This window comes from Archocentrus centrarchus, chromosome 13, assembly GCF_007364275.1.
Source record: "Archocentrus centrarchus isolate MPI-CPG fArcCen1 chromosome 13, fArcCen1, whole genome shotgun sequence".
Taxonomy (NCBI): Eukaryota; Metazoa; Chordata; class Actinopteri; order Cichliformes; family Cichlidae; genus Archocentrus; species Archocentrus centrarchus.
The window spans coordinates 42,905,086-42,918,613 of NC_044358.1; the positions used below are offsets into that span (position 1 = coordinate 42,905,086).

Below are 13,528 nucleotides of genomic sequence, written 5' to 3' on the forward strand. Positions count from 1 at the left end.
AACACTGCGGGGGACAGTGCTTCAGGCGATGCATGGGGCCCCAGGGTCTGGCCACTTTGGGGTCACCAAGACGCTTCGCCGCCTCCAGCAGGGTTTCTATTGGGGCCAGCATAGGCGTGATGTGGAGGACTACTGCCGCCGCTGCGACAGCTGTACAGCACGAAAAGGCCCAGTGGCCAGGTCTCATGGCTGAGCAGCTAGCGATAGTAACGGCTAAACACCAGCGTGACTGGGATGCTCACATTCCCCTGGTCCTCATGGCTTATCGCTCAGCAGCCCAAGACTCCACTTCTTGTTCCCCTGCCCTACTGATGTTGGGCAGGGAGATTCGGACTCCTGCAGATATGATGATGGGCAGACCCCCTGACACTGCTGGGGTCCCACCAGGACCCGACTATGCAAGGAAGCTTCAGGATCGCATGGAGTCTGCACATGACTTTGCAAGGGGGAAACTGTTGAGTGCAGGGGCAAGGCAAAAGAGGAACTATGACATACACGCCAGGGGCCGACATTTCAATGTTAGAGAATTGGTCTGGGTGTATAGTCCCCAGAGGAAGAAGGGTAGGTGCCCCAAACTGGGCAGTGATTGGATTGGGCCCTGTAAGATTCTGGAGCGCTTAGGGGAGGTGGTGTACAGGGTCCAATTACCCCCAAGGGGACGGAAGGTTGCCCTACACCGTGACAGACTGGGTCCCTATCAGGGCACAGCTACTTTCCTGGGGCAACTTAGTGGATCACAGGCAGACCCGGAGTCTACAGGTCCTCCCACCAACAATGTGGCCTCGCCTGATTCCCCTGTTTCAAACCCACATTCCGTGAGCCCTGTGTCTCCTGGGCCAGTGGCCCCCTCTGATGCAGCCCTGTTGCCTCGTTGCCTGGGCCCTTCTCCATCCCTGCCTGCTCCTTCTTCTGGATGCTCTCGCCCTAGGAGACTTCACAGGCTGCCTGGTCATCTGAGAGACTTTATCTGCCCCTCGTGGGCGAGGCACTTTGAGGGGCCGGGGTAGTGTAACAGACTGAGTTATAAGTTCTTGATGTGTTAACGTTATAGTGTTCAGAATTCCTATTTAGTTAAGGCAGAGGCACTCTTACACTGCAGCAATAGGATTAACTGAGTGTCGTTAAATGTGTAATGACTTAGAGGCTGCAAAGCTTGTCAATCATTCTAGTTACCTATAATAGAGAGTCTACAAGAGAACATGCTGGTGATTGGCTGAGTGCATGGGGGGTGGGAGTGTGGGCTGGGGCCCGCGTGCGAGAGAGTGAGAGAGACGGCTGATGAGCATTGCAGTAGTTCCTAGGAACAGTTCTGTTGTTTTGGCGTTGGCTACGGCCTACAGTAGCCTGTGTTTGGTTCCAAATAAACAGCAAGTAAACTGGCACAAGCTTTCGCTGTGGTCTGTTTGAGGGACGCTACAATATTATAGAATCATTGATTACCATGATGCAGCTGGTCAGGTAGTTGAAGACTGTTGCCTTCAGTTCAAAGTGCTCCCCGCGGATGATGGAGTAGGGCATGGTGAGCTCGAGGAAGAAGGGCTGGAAGACCTTAACTTCTTTAGGAGGAGCCAAACCAAATCCCTGAGAGGACAAACAGAAAGCCTCCGTCTCCCAGGTGGTGATGGTGTCCGGGATGATGAGGGACACATCCTTTGATCCAGACTCTCTAAATCAGCAGATTTACAAAATTCCACACTATCAGATACTGAAATATACCTACATTACTTAGATTAGCCAACAACAACAGTGTGTGAAAATGACAGTGTAACAGTCACTGCATTATTAGACAATTAGAAAGTAATAAAGGGCCACGTTGCTGAAGCAGCAAGCAACACTTCAACTGTAGAACAGAATTCTAAGCATGAAAAAACATTTGCCCAGAATGACTTTCATTATTCAGCTTTCATAACGAGCATTGTTTAATTAATTCACATGCCCATGTGTCCATAAATAATAATACTTTTTGTTTATACTCACATTTTAAGGCACTCAAGGACAAATAGTTAAATATCAAAATCAGATTATGCATAAAACAGTAGGAAAACAAAGTAGAAATACATCAAAGAATTAAAAAGTCAACAATACAGTCAAAGAGAATAGGCAAGCTTAAAAAGACTGTTTTAAGAGTGGCTTTGAAAATACTGTGAGAATCAATATTGTGAATGTGATTCTTTTGGAAAATTTGGATTTAATCGGGTTTGGATTTTCGGTTAAAAGGAACATGGAGACCCTAAAAAAATTACCAACACTATGGCATGCTCTAATCTCTGTAATAAAATGTTATGGTCAACAGTATGAAAAGCTGCACTGAGGTCCAACAGGACAAGCACAGAGATGAGTCCACTGTCAGAGGCTCTAAGAAGATCATTTGTAACCTTCACTAATGCTGTTTCTGTACTGTGATGAACTCTGAAACCTGACTGAAACTCTTCAAATAAACCGTTCCTCTGCAGATGATCAGTTAGCTGTTTTACAACTACACTTTCAAGAAGATCTTTGTAAGAAGATCACTTGTAACCTTCACTAATGCTGTTTTGATGTGTGTGTACATGTGTGTATATGTATATGTGCATTGATGTTGATATATATTTTAAGTATATAGTGTTTTCTATTCTATTTTATTTAATTTCGGGAAATACTGTGAAGTCTTCGCCAATTGTCATATATGTCAGATCAAGAAGCACAAGTACAGTTAACAGCCTACAGTCAGCTGCCAATAGATTGTGATTCTGACCAGGGCTGTGTCTGTACTGGTAAGTGCTCGAAAACCAGACTGAAATTGTTAACAGATTACTGTTAGTAACGTGAGAGTAAATCTGTACAACAGTTTTTTTGTGGTAATTTTTTAGGTTGAACCAGTCTGTACCAGGTTTCTCAAGAACTGGCAGAGGAACAAAGCCAGAGGTTAGGGAAGAATGTATAATGTTGATTATTAAAGAAGAGAGAGAGAGGACAAGGAGGATATTTTCTCAGCAGTTGGGAGTTTGAAACTAGAAAGGAAAGAGTCAGAAATCATAAGTATGCTGAATTACATAGAGCCAGTTGCTGATGAATATAACTAATCTGAAAAAGGTAAAAAAAATATTCCACTGCTCAGAAAAATTGTGAAGTGTTCAAAGGATGTTGCATATACTTGAGAAAAGAGCCCTAGTATTCCCTTCACCAGACCTGATTAGTGTTGCATATTATTCAGATTTAGCTGCATCCTTATAGTAGCACATTTGTTCATGAACAGCAATATCAGTCTTTTTGTGCAAATGCAAACAAAAGCAAACAAACAAAGCAAAACGAACAACATACCCAACTTCCACAAGGTCCCATATCCAAGTCTCTGGGAAGAAAGTACGTATAGTTTCTATAGGTGGAGCAGACTCATCATAAAACGCAATACTCCCAAAAGCAGGTGGTGCAGGTGCTCCTCTAAGACCTGTTAGTACTCCATGAACTCTATAACTGATACCTCCTCCAATAGCTGAAAAGAAACAAGAAAATATTTAATCATAATCAGGGACCAGCCATGACATGCTGCTTTAATTTTGGTAAATATCATTTGGAACTTGACAAGAAAAAAGAAAAGAAATAGAAAATGTCACCATAGGGGCTGTAATAGTAATCTCTTCCCTTGAATCTCACACATGAGGGAATTTGCATCAGCAGGTTTGTTGCCATCTTCAGTCCTACATTCTAGACACACAAACAGAGTTTATTTTGGCTAAAGCCACAAAGACCATTATATTTATTATTAGCTTACATGTATTCATTTTTTTTCTTTTTAATGTCATACAAACATGCACAATGGATTGCTAAATAAGACACTGGAAGAAATATTGACTACTGTTTTGACCATTCTAACTGTGTTGACTTAAACTGCTTAAACTGTTTGACTTACACTGTTTTGACTGTTTTGGATTCATACATATTTTGCTTGATTATATTATCATGATGTATATATTGCAGATAATCTTTTATACTTGCCTTTCATTTTAATTATCAAGAGTGTGCTATACATTATATTTTTATTGTAGTTTTCCCTTTGCCAATATAAACCCACAGAAGCGCCTCCTTTTTCTTCTTTGATTTTTGTTAAATTGCTTTCAATGACTCTGCCCATCTTCTGAAGAGTTCTTTTTTTTCAGTTCTTATTGGGTTAAAAAAGATCTGAACAGTTGTTATACAATATCAGCCTGGAAAACTACTTTAAAATTTATGACCTTACAGTACTCATCATTTTATGTTGCCGGTTTTTCTTCTGTTCCTGCATCTTACTGAAGTTTTTCCTCCCTGAAGATATGTCACGCTTATTATTTACTAGCCATGGTTCTTATGAATAAAATAAAAAACTAGGAGTGGCAAAAGATTTTAGTAAAAAAAAAAAATTAAACCTATACTTCTGAAGAAATAAAAAAAAAAAACTAACAAAGTAATAATTTAAAGAAAAACACATTTGGTCAAATTTGTCAACAGAAGCAGCTTTGGTGCACTTTTTAAAAAATTCTGTGTCAGTGAGACTTGTTAAATGTTGCCCTTCACTGTAAACACTCCTGTTAGAGAACTGTGCATGCTCTCTTTTTTAGATGTTCTTCAGTGAAACCAGTGATTTGCACCTTGTTGTAAACCCTCCATTTACATTCAAGAAGGCATCTTTTAATTGTAGATTTTGATACATCTACCCCCATGAGAGTGTTCTTGACTTGGTTAGATGCTGTGAAGCTGCTTTAGCAAAGAATACTGTTAATCACCTACTTTAGTTGTCTTGTGTGATCTTTGGTTTGGGTGAGGTGGTCAGTAAATTCCTTTGTTTTAAGACTGTACCGGATTCTTGATTTGACCATTCCTGAAGTTTTTGCTATCTAGACCTTTCTTTTGGTTTTTCAGCCCAATGATGGCCTCCTTCACTTAGATTGACATCTCAGTGAACCTCATATTGAAAATTTTAGTGAAAAGATGACACAGATTAAGTTAGCGGTAGATCATTTATTTGCTTGTTTTTGTCAAGATTAGGGTAAGCCGGGGTGATGTTTTTTGTCTTTGTCTTTTCTCATGGGCAGTGTTCATGTGTCCCAAGCTAAATGTGATAATGTAGTCCATTATCATCCTGGTGTATTTAAGGGCCGGCAGTAGCTGTGTTTCTCTGCCTGGTCATCTTTTCCACTGCCTTGGTAAATCTGTCTCCTAGTTTGTTAAGCTTGTACTTCATGCCTTGGTTGATACACTCTTTTATCTGTTTCTCGCTTGTTTGCCTGGAGTTACTGTCAGCCATGTCAAGATACTTACCTGCCATTCAGTCTGGAGCACAGGAGCTGCTCCTGGATTTTCCGTAAGCAACCATTCAAGCCTGGGAAAACTGTGTGCAAAACCTCTGCCCACTTTCCACCATCAAGACGAAACTCAGCCTCCCTGCTATTCTCCGAAATTTTTCATGTAAGAACAGTCAATTATGCAATTACTTAAGTCCTATAATTTTGATGAAAGTCTTGAATTAAAGCTGAAAATCTGCACTTCAATCACATCTTGATTAACTAATTTAGACTCCATTGTGGCCGAGCACAGAGGTAGAATTAGAAAGAAAAAAAAAAACATCTTTGCCCAACTTCTGGACCTCACTGTTTGGACAGGTCAAGTGAGTAAATATGAAAAAGCCAATTGGCTTTTTCATATTTACTCACTTGACCAAGATGTTTTTTTTAAGCACCACAGGACAGTTGTATGGCTGTGCAAAGTTAACTTGATAAAGTAGAGTTTTTTAAAGCTTCTACACATTATACATGCTTATTCCACTACACCAAGCTCGACACTGCAGAGCAGAAAGAGGACAACCTTTTGCCAGCTGGTCCAACACAGTGTACTAGAAACTAACAACTCAGCTATAAACTCATCAGTAAAGTTCAGTTCAATTCAGCTTTATTTAGATAAGGCTAAATCAAAATACTCACCTCCAAATGCTTTATATTGCATTGTACAGGTCAAGTGAGTAAATAATAAACAAACAAACAAAAAAAAACAGGTTCTTTAATATATCTTTACCAAATACTGTAGGGCAGTATTTGGTAAAAAAAAAAAAAAAAAAAACTACGATGATAGAAAATTTTGGGCTTCTTGCTCTACAATACTACAGAGAAAACCCAGACAATCAGATGAACCCCTATGAGGACTTTGCTACAATGGGATGGAAAAACTCCCTTTAACTGAGATAAACCTCTGGCAGAACCAGGCTCAGGGAGGGACAGTCGGTTGGGGGTTGAGGGGAGGGAGACGGGTCAAAAGACCCACAGACTGTGTAAGAAGCTCATAGATGAAGTTAGCAGTAGGGTTGTTTTCCCATAGACTTCCAAACAGTGTTTTTTTGCTACCAGAAGACTTGCCCTCTCTGGACCGTTTGAAAAAGTCAAGGTTTGAGGGAATTGGCTTCACTTTTTAGACCTGGAAGTTACACTATATTGCCAAAAGTATTCACTTGTTTGCCTTCACATGCCTATGAATATGAGTGACATCCCATCCTTAATCAATAGGGTTTAACATGATGCCAGCCCACCCTTTGTAGCTATAAAAACTTCAAGCCTTCTGGGAACGCTTTCCACAATGTTTCGGAGTGTGTTTATGGGAATTTCTGACCATTTGTGCAGAAGTGCATTTTTGAGGGCAGAGATCGATCTTGGATGAGAAGACCTACTCTAATTCATCCCAAAGGTGTTCTGTCAAGTTGAGGTCTGGACTCTGTGCAGGCCAGTCAAGGTCCTCCACAACATACTTGCTCATCCCATGTCTTTATGGACCTGCTTTGTGCACTGGTGCACAGTCATGTTGGAAGAGGAAGGGGCCATCCCCAGACTGTTCTCACATAGTTGTCCAAAATGTCTTGGTATGCTGAGGCATTAAGAGTTGCCTTCACTGGCACTAAGGGGCCAAACCCAACTCCTGAAAGACAACCCCCACGCTCTAATTCCTCCTCCACCAAACTTTACAATTGGCACAGTGCAGTCAGACAGGTACCGTTCTCCTGGCCAAACCCAGACTCATCCATCAGATTGCCAGACAGAGAAGGGTGATTCGTCACTCCAGAGAACACGTCTCCACTGGTCAGCGTGCTTCACACTACTGCATCCGACACTTTGCAATGCACTTGGTGATGTAAGGCTCCGATACAGCTGCTCAGCCATGGAAACACATTCCATGAAACACTCTATGACCTGTTCTTCAGCTAATCTGAAGGCCACATGAAGTTTGGAGGTCTGTAACAATTGATTCTGCAGAAAGTTGGCGACCTCTGTACACTATGCACCTCAGTATCTGCTGATCTCGCTATTTGATTTCATGTGGCCTACCACTTCGTGGCTGATTTGCTGTCATTCCAAATCACCAACAGCTGACTGTGGAATATTTAGTACAGAGAAAATTTCATGTCTGGACTTGCTGCACAGGTGGCATCCTATCACTTCATTCACTGAGCTCCTGAGGGCAACACATTCTTTCACAAATGTTTGTAGAGGCAGTCTGCATTCCTAGGTAGTTTTTTTTATATACCTGTGGCCATGGAAATAATTAGAACACCCAAATTTGGTGATTTGGATGGGTGATGGAATATTTTTGGCAATATAGTGTACATCCATGTTTATACAAGGTCTATAGTCAAACACAGAACACAAGCTCATGGGAAATATTTATACATTACCTTGAAAACTGTGTGGGCATCTTTATCTTGATCAGGAAATGGTAAAATGTATCTTTTAACTCTCACATTCAAGCACACAGTAGAATCTTCAATCTCATATGGGATATATGCATTCCTGACAGGCAGCAAGTGAAAAATCTGAAAAGAAAAGTATGGTTCACCAATGTACTCTTCCAAATACCTTTGTTTAAGAAGGTTCTGACACCTTATGTACACATATGTAGCATTTACAGTGGTAACAGATTTATTAGTCCACCAATCAGTGTAAGGGGTATGCCACAGCTGTTGATAGTACTGGTAATTACCAAAATATTTTGCGGTTGAATGTGATACTTGATTAATTTCTGACGTCTCAGAGAAGTTCAGTGTGCTGGCTCTAATTTGGATATAAAAATGTGAATTCGTGTTCTTATTTGCCTAATAAATATTGTAAACTTTGGTTTGGCAGATTTCCAAAATATTTGGTTTTTTTTTATTTCTATGACATGTGTTAATAAATTTGCACTATATCTGTCAACATGGTACCTTTATTCATAAGTGATATTTTAATCATGTTATACATACAGTTGATACTACTGTTTTTCATATTAAATTTATATGACAGGATGCTTTATAAAAAAAAAAAATCTGTGTTGAATAGTAATGGTAAATGAACTGGCTCTTATATTGTGCTTTTCTGCTCTACTACTCTACTCTAATTTGAGCACACTTTTATTATACAGTTGTAAGCAAAGTACAGTCGACTAAGGGGGAAAAGAAAACAGGTACATAACAAAATCACGACTGACCTACAAAGCCTATCTAGGAGCAATATTTACAACTAGGCCACACAGCTTGGAAACACCTCCACACAGTAATTTGGACAAAACAAGGTGAAAGTTACACTTAAATGATGCATGCTAAAAGTTACACAACAGGCTTTGGTTCAACACAGTAGAAAACTGAATAGATGCGTTGCAATTTCACATTACGGGTACACAGGGGGAAGAAAAATTTTAAGTATACTTCACCACATATTTTCTACAATAAGAGGTAAAGAGATTACTGTCATGACACAGCTTAAAGTGTTGTGAACCTCATATGTTTCCTGGTTCAACTTTGACCCCCTTTTCAGAAGTAGGACAATCAATCAGTCTTTGCAGTTATCTAACTCTCCAACAGACCGAGTGCCATTTTCCTTTCATATAATCTCTACTTGTGATACTGGAAGAGACTGCAAGTAAAGGCTGTATGCTGTGGTTGATATCAGCAGTTACCTTTTCTGCCTCCAGAGTCGCCCCTGGCTCCTTGATGAGGACGCTCTTGTCGATGGCTTTCACCCCACACAGAGAGTGCGGCAGTGCTGTCACCTGCATGTTGGTTTTTTCTGCTGGGACAGCTGAAGAAGGTGTGAACTCCAGTGACACCTGACACACAAAACATACATCACACCATCTCAACTTTTAAAAAATCCAAACCTTTGTAACACAGAAACCTTTTAAATCTTTAATGTGGTTTTTGGAGTTCACGTGTGGTCATCAAGCCCCACTCCATGCAGGCAAAAGTTGTGGCTTCCTTGCTAGGAGTGACAAGTCTGTGCCACTCAGACTGGATGAAATTTGTTTTATGCACTGATTTTATAAAATGGCCAAAGACGCTTATGGAAGAATCACCAAGGGAACTGTTTACCCTGCCTGGGACGGGTTACCGGTGCCCCAGGAGCCAGGCCTGGGGAGGGAGCTTAAGGGAGAGCGTCTGGTGGCTGTAGGTGAAGGTGTCGTAGGGGCTGAGTGCAATGTGTGTCAGGCGGTGGCCAAGGGTGGAGGCCCTGGCAGACCAGTCCCAGGCTATCAAGACTGGCTAGTGGGACATGGAATCACCTCTCAGATGGGAAAGGAGCCTGAGCTAGTGCGTGAGGTCAAGAGATACTGGCTAGATATAGTCAGGCTCACCTCAATGCATGGCCTGTGGTCTGGAACCAGTCTCCTGGAGAGGGGCTGGACTCTGTTCCAGTCTGGAGTTGCCCTTGGTGAGAGGTGTCGAACTGGGGTGGGTACTCATGTATCCCCTTGGCTTGCTGCCTGCACATTAGAGTTTTCAGTGGTGGATGAGAGGGTTGTTTCCCCTTTCCACCTTCAGGCTGGTGAACGGGTCCTGACTATGGTTTGTGCTTATGTGCCAAATGACAATTCTGGGTACCCACTCTTCTTGGAGTTGCTGGGTGGGGGTGCTCAAGGGTGCTCCATCCAGTGACTCCATCATCCTAATGGGAGACTTCACTGCTACGCTGGAATTGACACTGAGACCTAGAGGGACGTGATTAGGAGGAACGGCCTGACCGATTTGAACCCGAATGGTGTTTTGATAGTGGACTTCAGTGCAAACCACAGTTTGTCCATAATGAAAACCATGTTCGAACATAAGGATGTCCGTAAGTGCACATGGCACCAGGACACCCCAGGTCCCAGGTCGATTTTGTAATCATATCATCAGATCTGCAGCCCTATGTTCTGGACATTCTAGTGAAGAGAACAGCTGAGATGTCAACTGATCACCACCTGGTGGTGAGTTGGATCAGGTGGCAGGGGAGGATGCTGGACGGACCCAGAGCATCTAAACATATTATGAGGGTGAGCTGGGAACTCCTGGCAGAGACCCCAGTCTATGAGATCTTCAATTTCTACTTTGACAGCTTTCCGAGGGAGGCTGGCACTGAGTCTGAATGGACCACATCCTGCACCATTATTAAGGCTGTGGCTCAGATCTGTGGCTGAAATGTGTTTGATTTCTGTCGTGGTGGTAATCCCCAAACCAGATTGTGGTCACCAGAGGTGAAGGGAGCCATCAAATTGAAGAAGGAGTCCTATCAAGCTTGGTTAGCCTGTGGGACTCTGGAGGAAGCTGACGGTTACCGGCAGACCAAGTGGAACGCGGCTTGGGTGGTGGTGGCAGCAAAAACTTGGGTGTGAGAGGAGTTCGGTGAGGCTATGGAAAAAAAGACTTTTAGACGGACATGAAGCGATTCTGACAAACCGTCAGGACTGGAAAGCAGTGCTCTACTCACATGGGGCAGGTGGAGTGCTGCTGACTTCAACTGAGGCTATAGTCAGGTGGTGGAAGGAATACTTTGAGGACCTCCTCAAGGCCATTTCACACCGGATGCGTTGAGTAAAAACGACACAAAATTCCGAATCTTTCGGATGCGAACCTGTTGTTAACAAGGTTTCCTGATTTACTCATTTCTGGACTCATTGAACGCATCACCATCCCATAATAGTTGTTTTCTCGCAGCCCATCCCATAATAGTTTCCTCCTGGAACAGGACTTCGCTTCGGAGCTCACCGTTCGCTCTCCTTTAGTTGGACCAGTACCTTCAAATAGTTGCTAAAATAGTTACTCTTTTCACCTCAGTGGAGGACTATCTTGCCAGGACACTCATGGGTTTTGTATCCTCAATGTTTATGCGTCCATGAGACTGTAAGTTTGCCTCTTTGATTGTTTGGCTAGTTACGAAAAAGCGTCCAGTTCACTGTTGAAATGCTCTTCTCTATAGTTGTTCGCACGGTTTAATTCTGAGTGTTGGTTGCTGTAATATTCCTCATTATTGTGATAACTATCGTTGTGAAATCTTTATTAGTCTTAGTTGCGTCTGAGTTAGCTTTTTTGTATTGCGGTTGCCGAAAATACCGGTGATGCATTTAGAGACCATCGGAATTCTGGAAATTCCCATAATTTCATTTTAGTCAATGGTGCGTTCAAGGACGCTTGGAATTTTCTGTATTTGGCGAGAATTCACTGGATCAATGTTCCTTTCTAGTATGCTATTTAGTTAAAGCCATGTCATTCAATAACCCTTTACACCATTCTGGGTTATTTTATTGTAGATACTTGAATATTTATCTGTGCTGTTAGATTATATTGTTATATATCTATTTGATCACTTGTTGTCATTTATTCTCTTTTTTTGTAGAAACCATAAACTTCACTATAAACATAAACATCATTATAAGCATAACCCTCATCCCAAGGGAATAAAGAGTGGCATGAGTGTAACTGACGTCTTCTCTCATCTGTTCTGGCCGGACAACCTGGGGAGATTGAGGATCTAAATCAGTTGCCTTATACAATCCTTTAGAGGTCACAAGTGTGGATTATTTCCCATCACCTCTTTTACATGGTCCTTCGAGCCGGATCCCCAGTTTCCTCTGTTCAAAATGGCCCATCCTCGTCGTGATATTCGTCAGCCTCGTTACCTTGATGACTTCATGGTTACTCGCCCAAGACGTCAGCTCCCTTCAAATACACTCTATGACCACTCCACCGAGGGAGCCACCGATCAACTTCCAGCTCCACTTCTCACCCCAGAGAGATCAGCGAATCAGAATGTCAGTTCAGAAGACGTCTTATCAGCTCTTCGGGAAATAAGGGAGGACAATGATCAACTCAGACAAGAAATGCAGAATCTTCTGAGCAACCTTTCACTGAGAACACCTCTTCAGCCTCCCTGTCCAACTGAACGGCATCCTGTGGAATTTGATGGCACTGTTGCTTCACCCTTGCCACATTATCCTTCTCAAAGTACATCCACTCCAGGCCCCTTCTTCAGTCAAAGGGTATCTGAGTCAGAGTGCTTGCCATGGCCTGAAGTTGTTCCTTTTCCACCTTATGATGAGCCATTACCTCCGCCGCCACCTCCAGTGTCATATCCTTGTCCTGAGGAATCAAGGTTCATCAATACCCCACAGTATGTAGAGCCATACACGCTACCATCAGAAGTGCCTTTGCCTTCAATAGAGACTGTATACAGAGGGCCAAAGCCTCATATTCCCTACTTCACTGAGGATGACCCCCGACAGTTTGCTCGCCTCAAAATAGCATTGGACAATATATTGCCTAAAGACGCGACAGAGCGATTCAAGTATCAAATACTTGTCGATCACCTCAAACTGGAGGATGCCCTCCTCATAGCAGACTCTTACAGCCATAGCCCCACTCCCTTCTCAAAGACTATGGCTTCTCTCACTGAGATGTATGGGCAGCCTCACAAATTAGCTCTGCAGCGCATAAATGAGGTCCAAGCTGAACCACCAATCCGGAGTGGTGATAGCCGTGGGTTTCGCCTCTTCGCACTCAAAATCAGAGCTCTCGTGGGGATGCTAGAGCAGCTGGGAATCGATGGGAAGACTGAGTTAGAATGTGGGTCACACACAGCACGCCTGTTGTCAAAGTTGCCACATGACCTCAGAGCCCAGTTCAAACGGTTCATTGACTCTATCCGAACTCCCATTCCAACATTGGTGCACTTTTCAAAGTGGCTTGAATATGAAGTCAGGGTCCAGGACGATGACTCACAACCACCTCACTCCCGTCCAGCTAGGGATGAGTGGCAGAGACTCAAGCCTAAGCAACTGAAATCAGGCGCCCGTCCTACTACAGTACTGCTTGGTTCAGACCCAGCTCCCAAGCCATCTGCATCATTGACCTCATTCAGACCTGAGACTAAAATGGAGAAACCCAAGAAATACTGTCCTTACTGTGATAGTGTCCAACACTATTTTAATCAGTGTACTGAGTTCAAGAAGTTTAACACAGACCAAAGGGCCGCTTGGATCAAAACTGAGAGGCGTTGCTGGAGATGTGGGAGAAAGCATCGAGCAGCACAGTGCTATCTCAAGGCTAAGTGCCAACAATGCAATCAGACTCACCTGGAAATATTGCATGAGGTCAATTCTGCCACCACCATCAGATCAGAGGAACCAACCCCAGAGACGGTACAACCAGTTACCTATTATCTAGATCCTGCTCTAAGAAGTAGCTGTGTTTTGCTGAAGATGGTTAAAATCATTCTCTACAATGGCAAACAGAGACTTGAGACCTATG

At 42.7% G+C, this 13,528-nt stretch overlaps 1 protein-coding gene across 1 annotated transcript in view; it reads right to left on the reverse strand.

Annotated features, from left to right (window-relative positions):
- Positions 1 to 13,528, reverse strand: part of LOC115791197 (alpha-2-macroglobulin-like) — a 72,603-nt gene that overhangs the window by 23,885 nt on the left and 35,190 nt on the right. The window contains exons 15-19 of the mRNA XM_030745335.1: positions 8,926 to 9,075; positions 7,670 to 7,807; positions 3,594 to 3,684; positions 3,301 to 3,472; positions 1,441 to 1,666 (exon numbers count right to left, since the gene is read on the reverse strand). Coding sequence (XP_030601195.1) covers positions 1,441 to 1,666; positions 3,301 to 3,472; positions 3,594 to 3,684; positions 7,670 to 7,807; positions 8,926 to 9,075 — 777 coding nt within the window. The remainder of the gene's footprint in view (positions 1 to 1,440; positions 1,667 to 3,300; positions 3,473 to 3,593; positions 3,685 to 7,669; positions 7,808 to 8,925; positions 9,076 to 13,528) is intronic.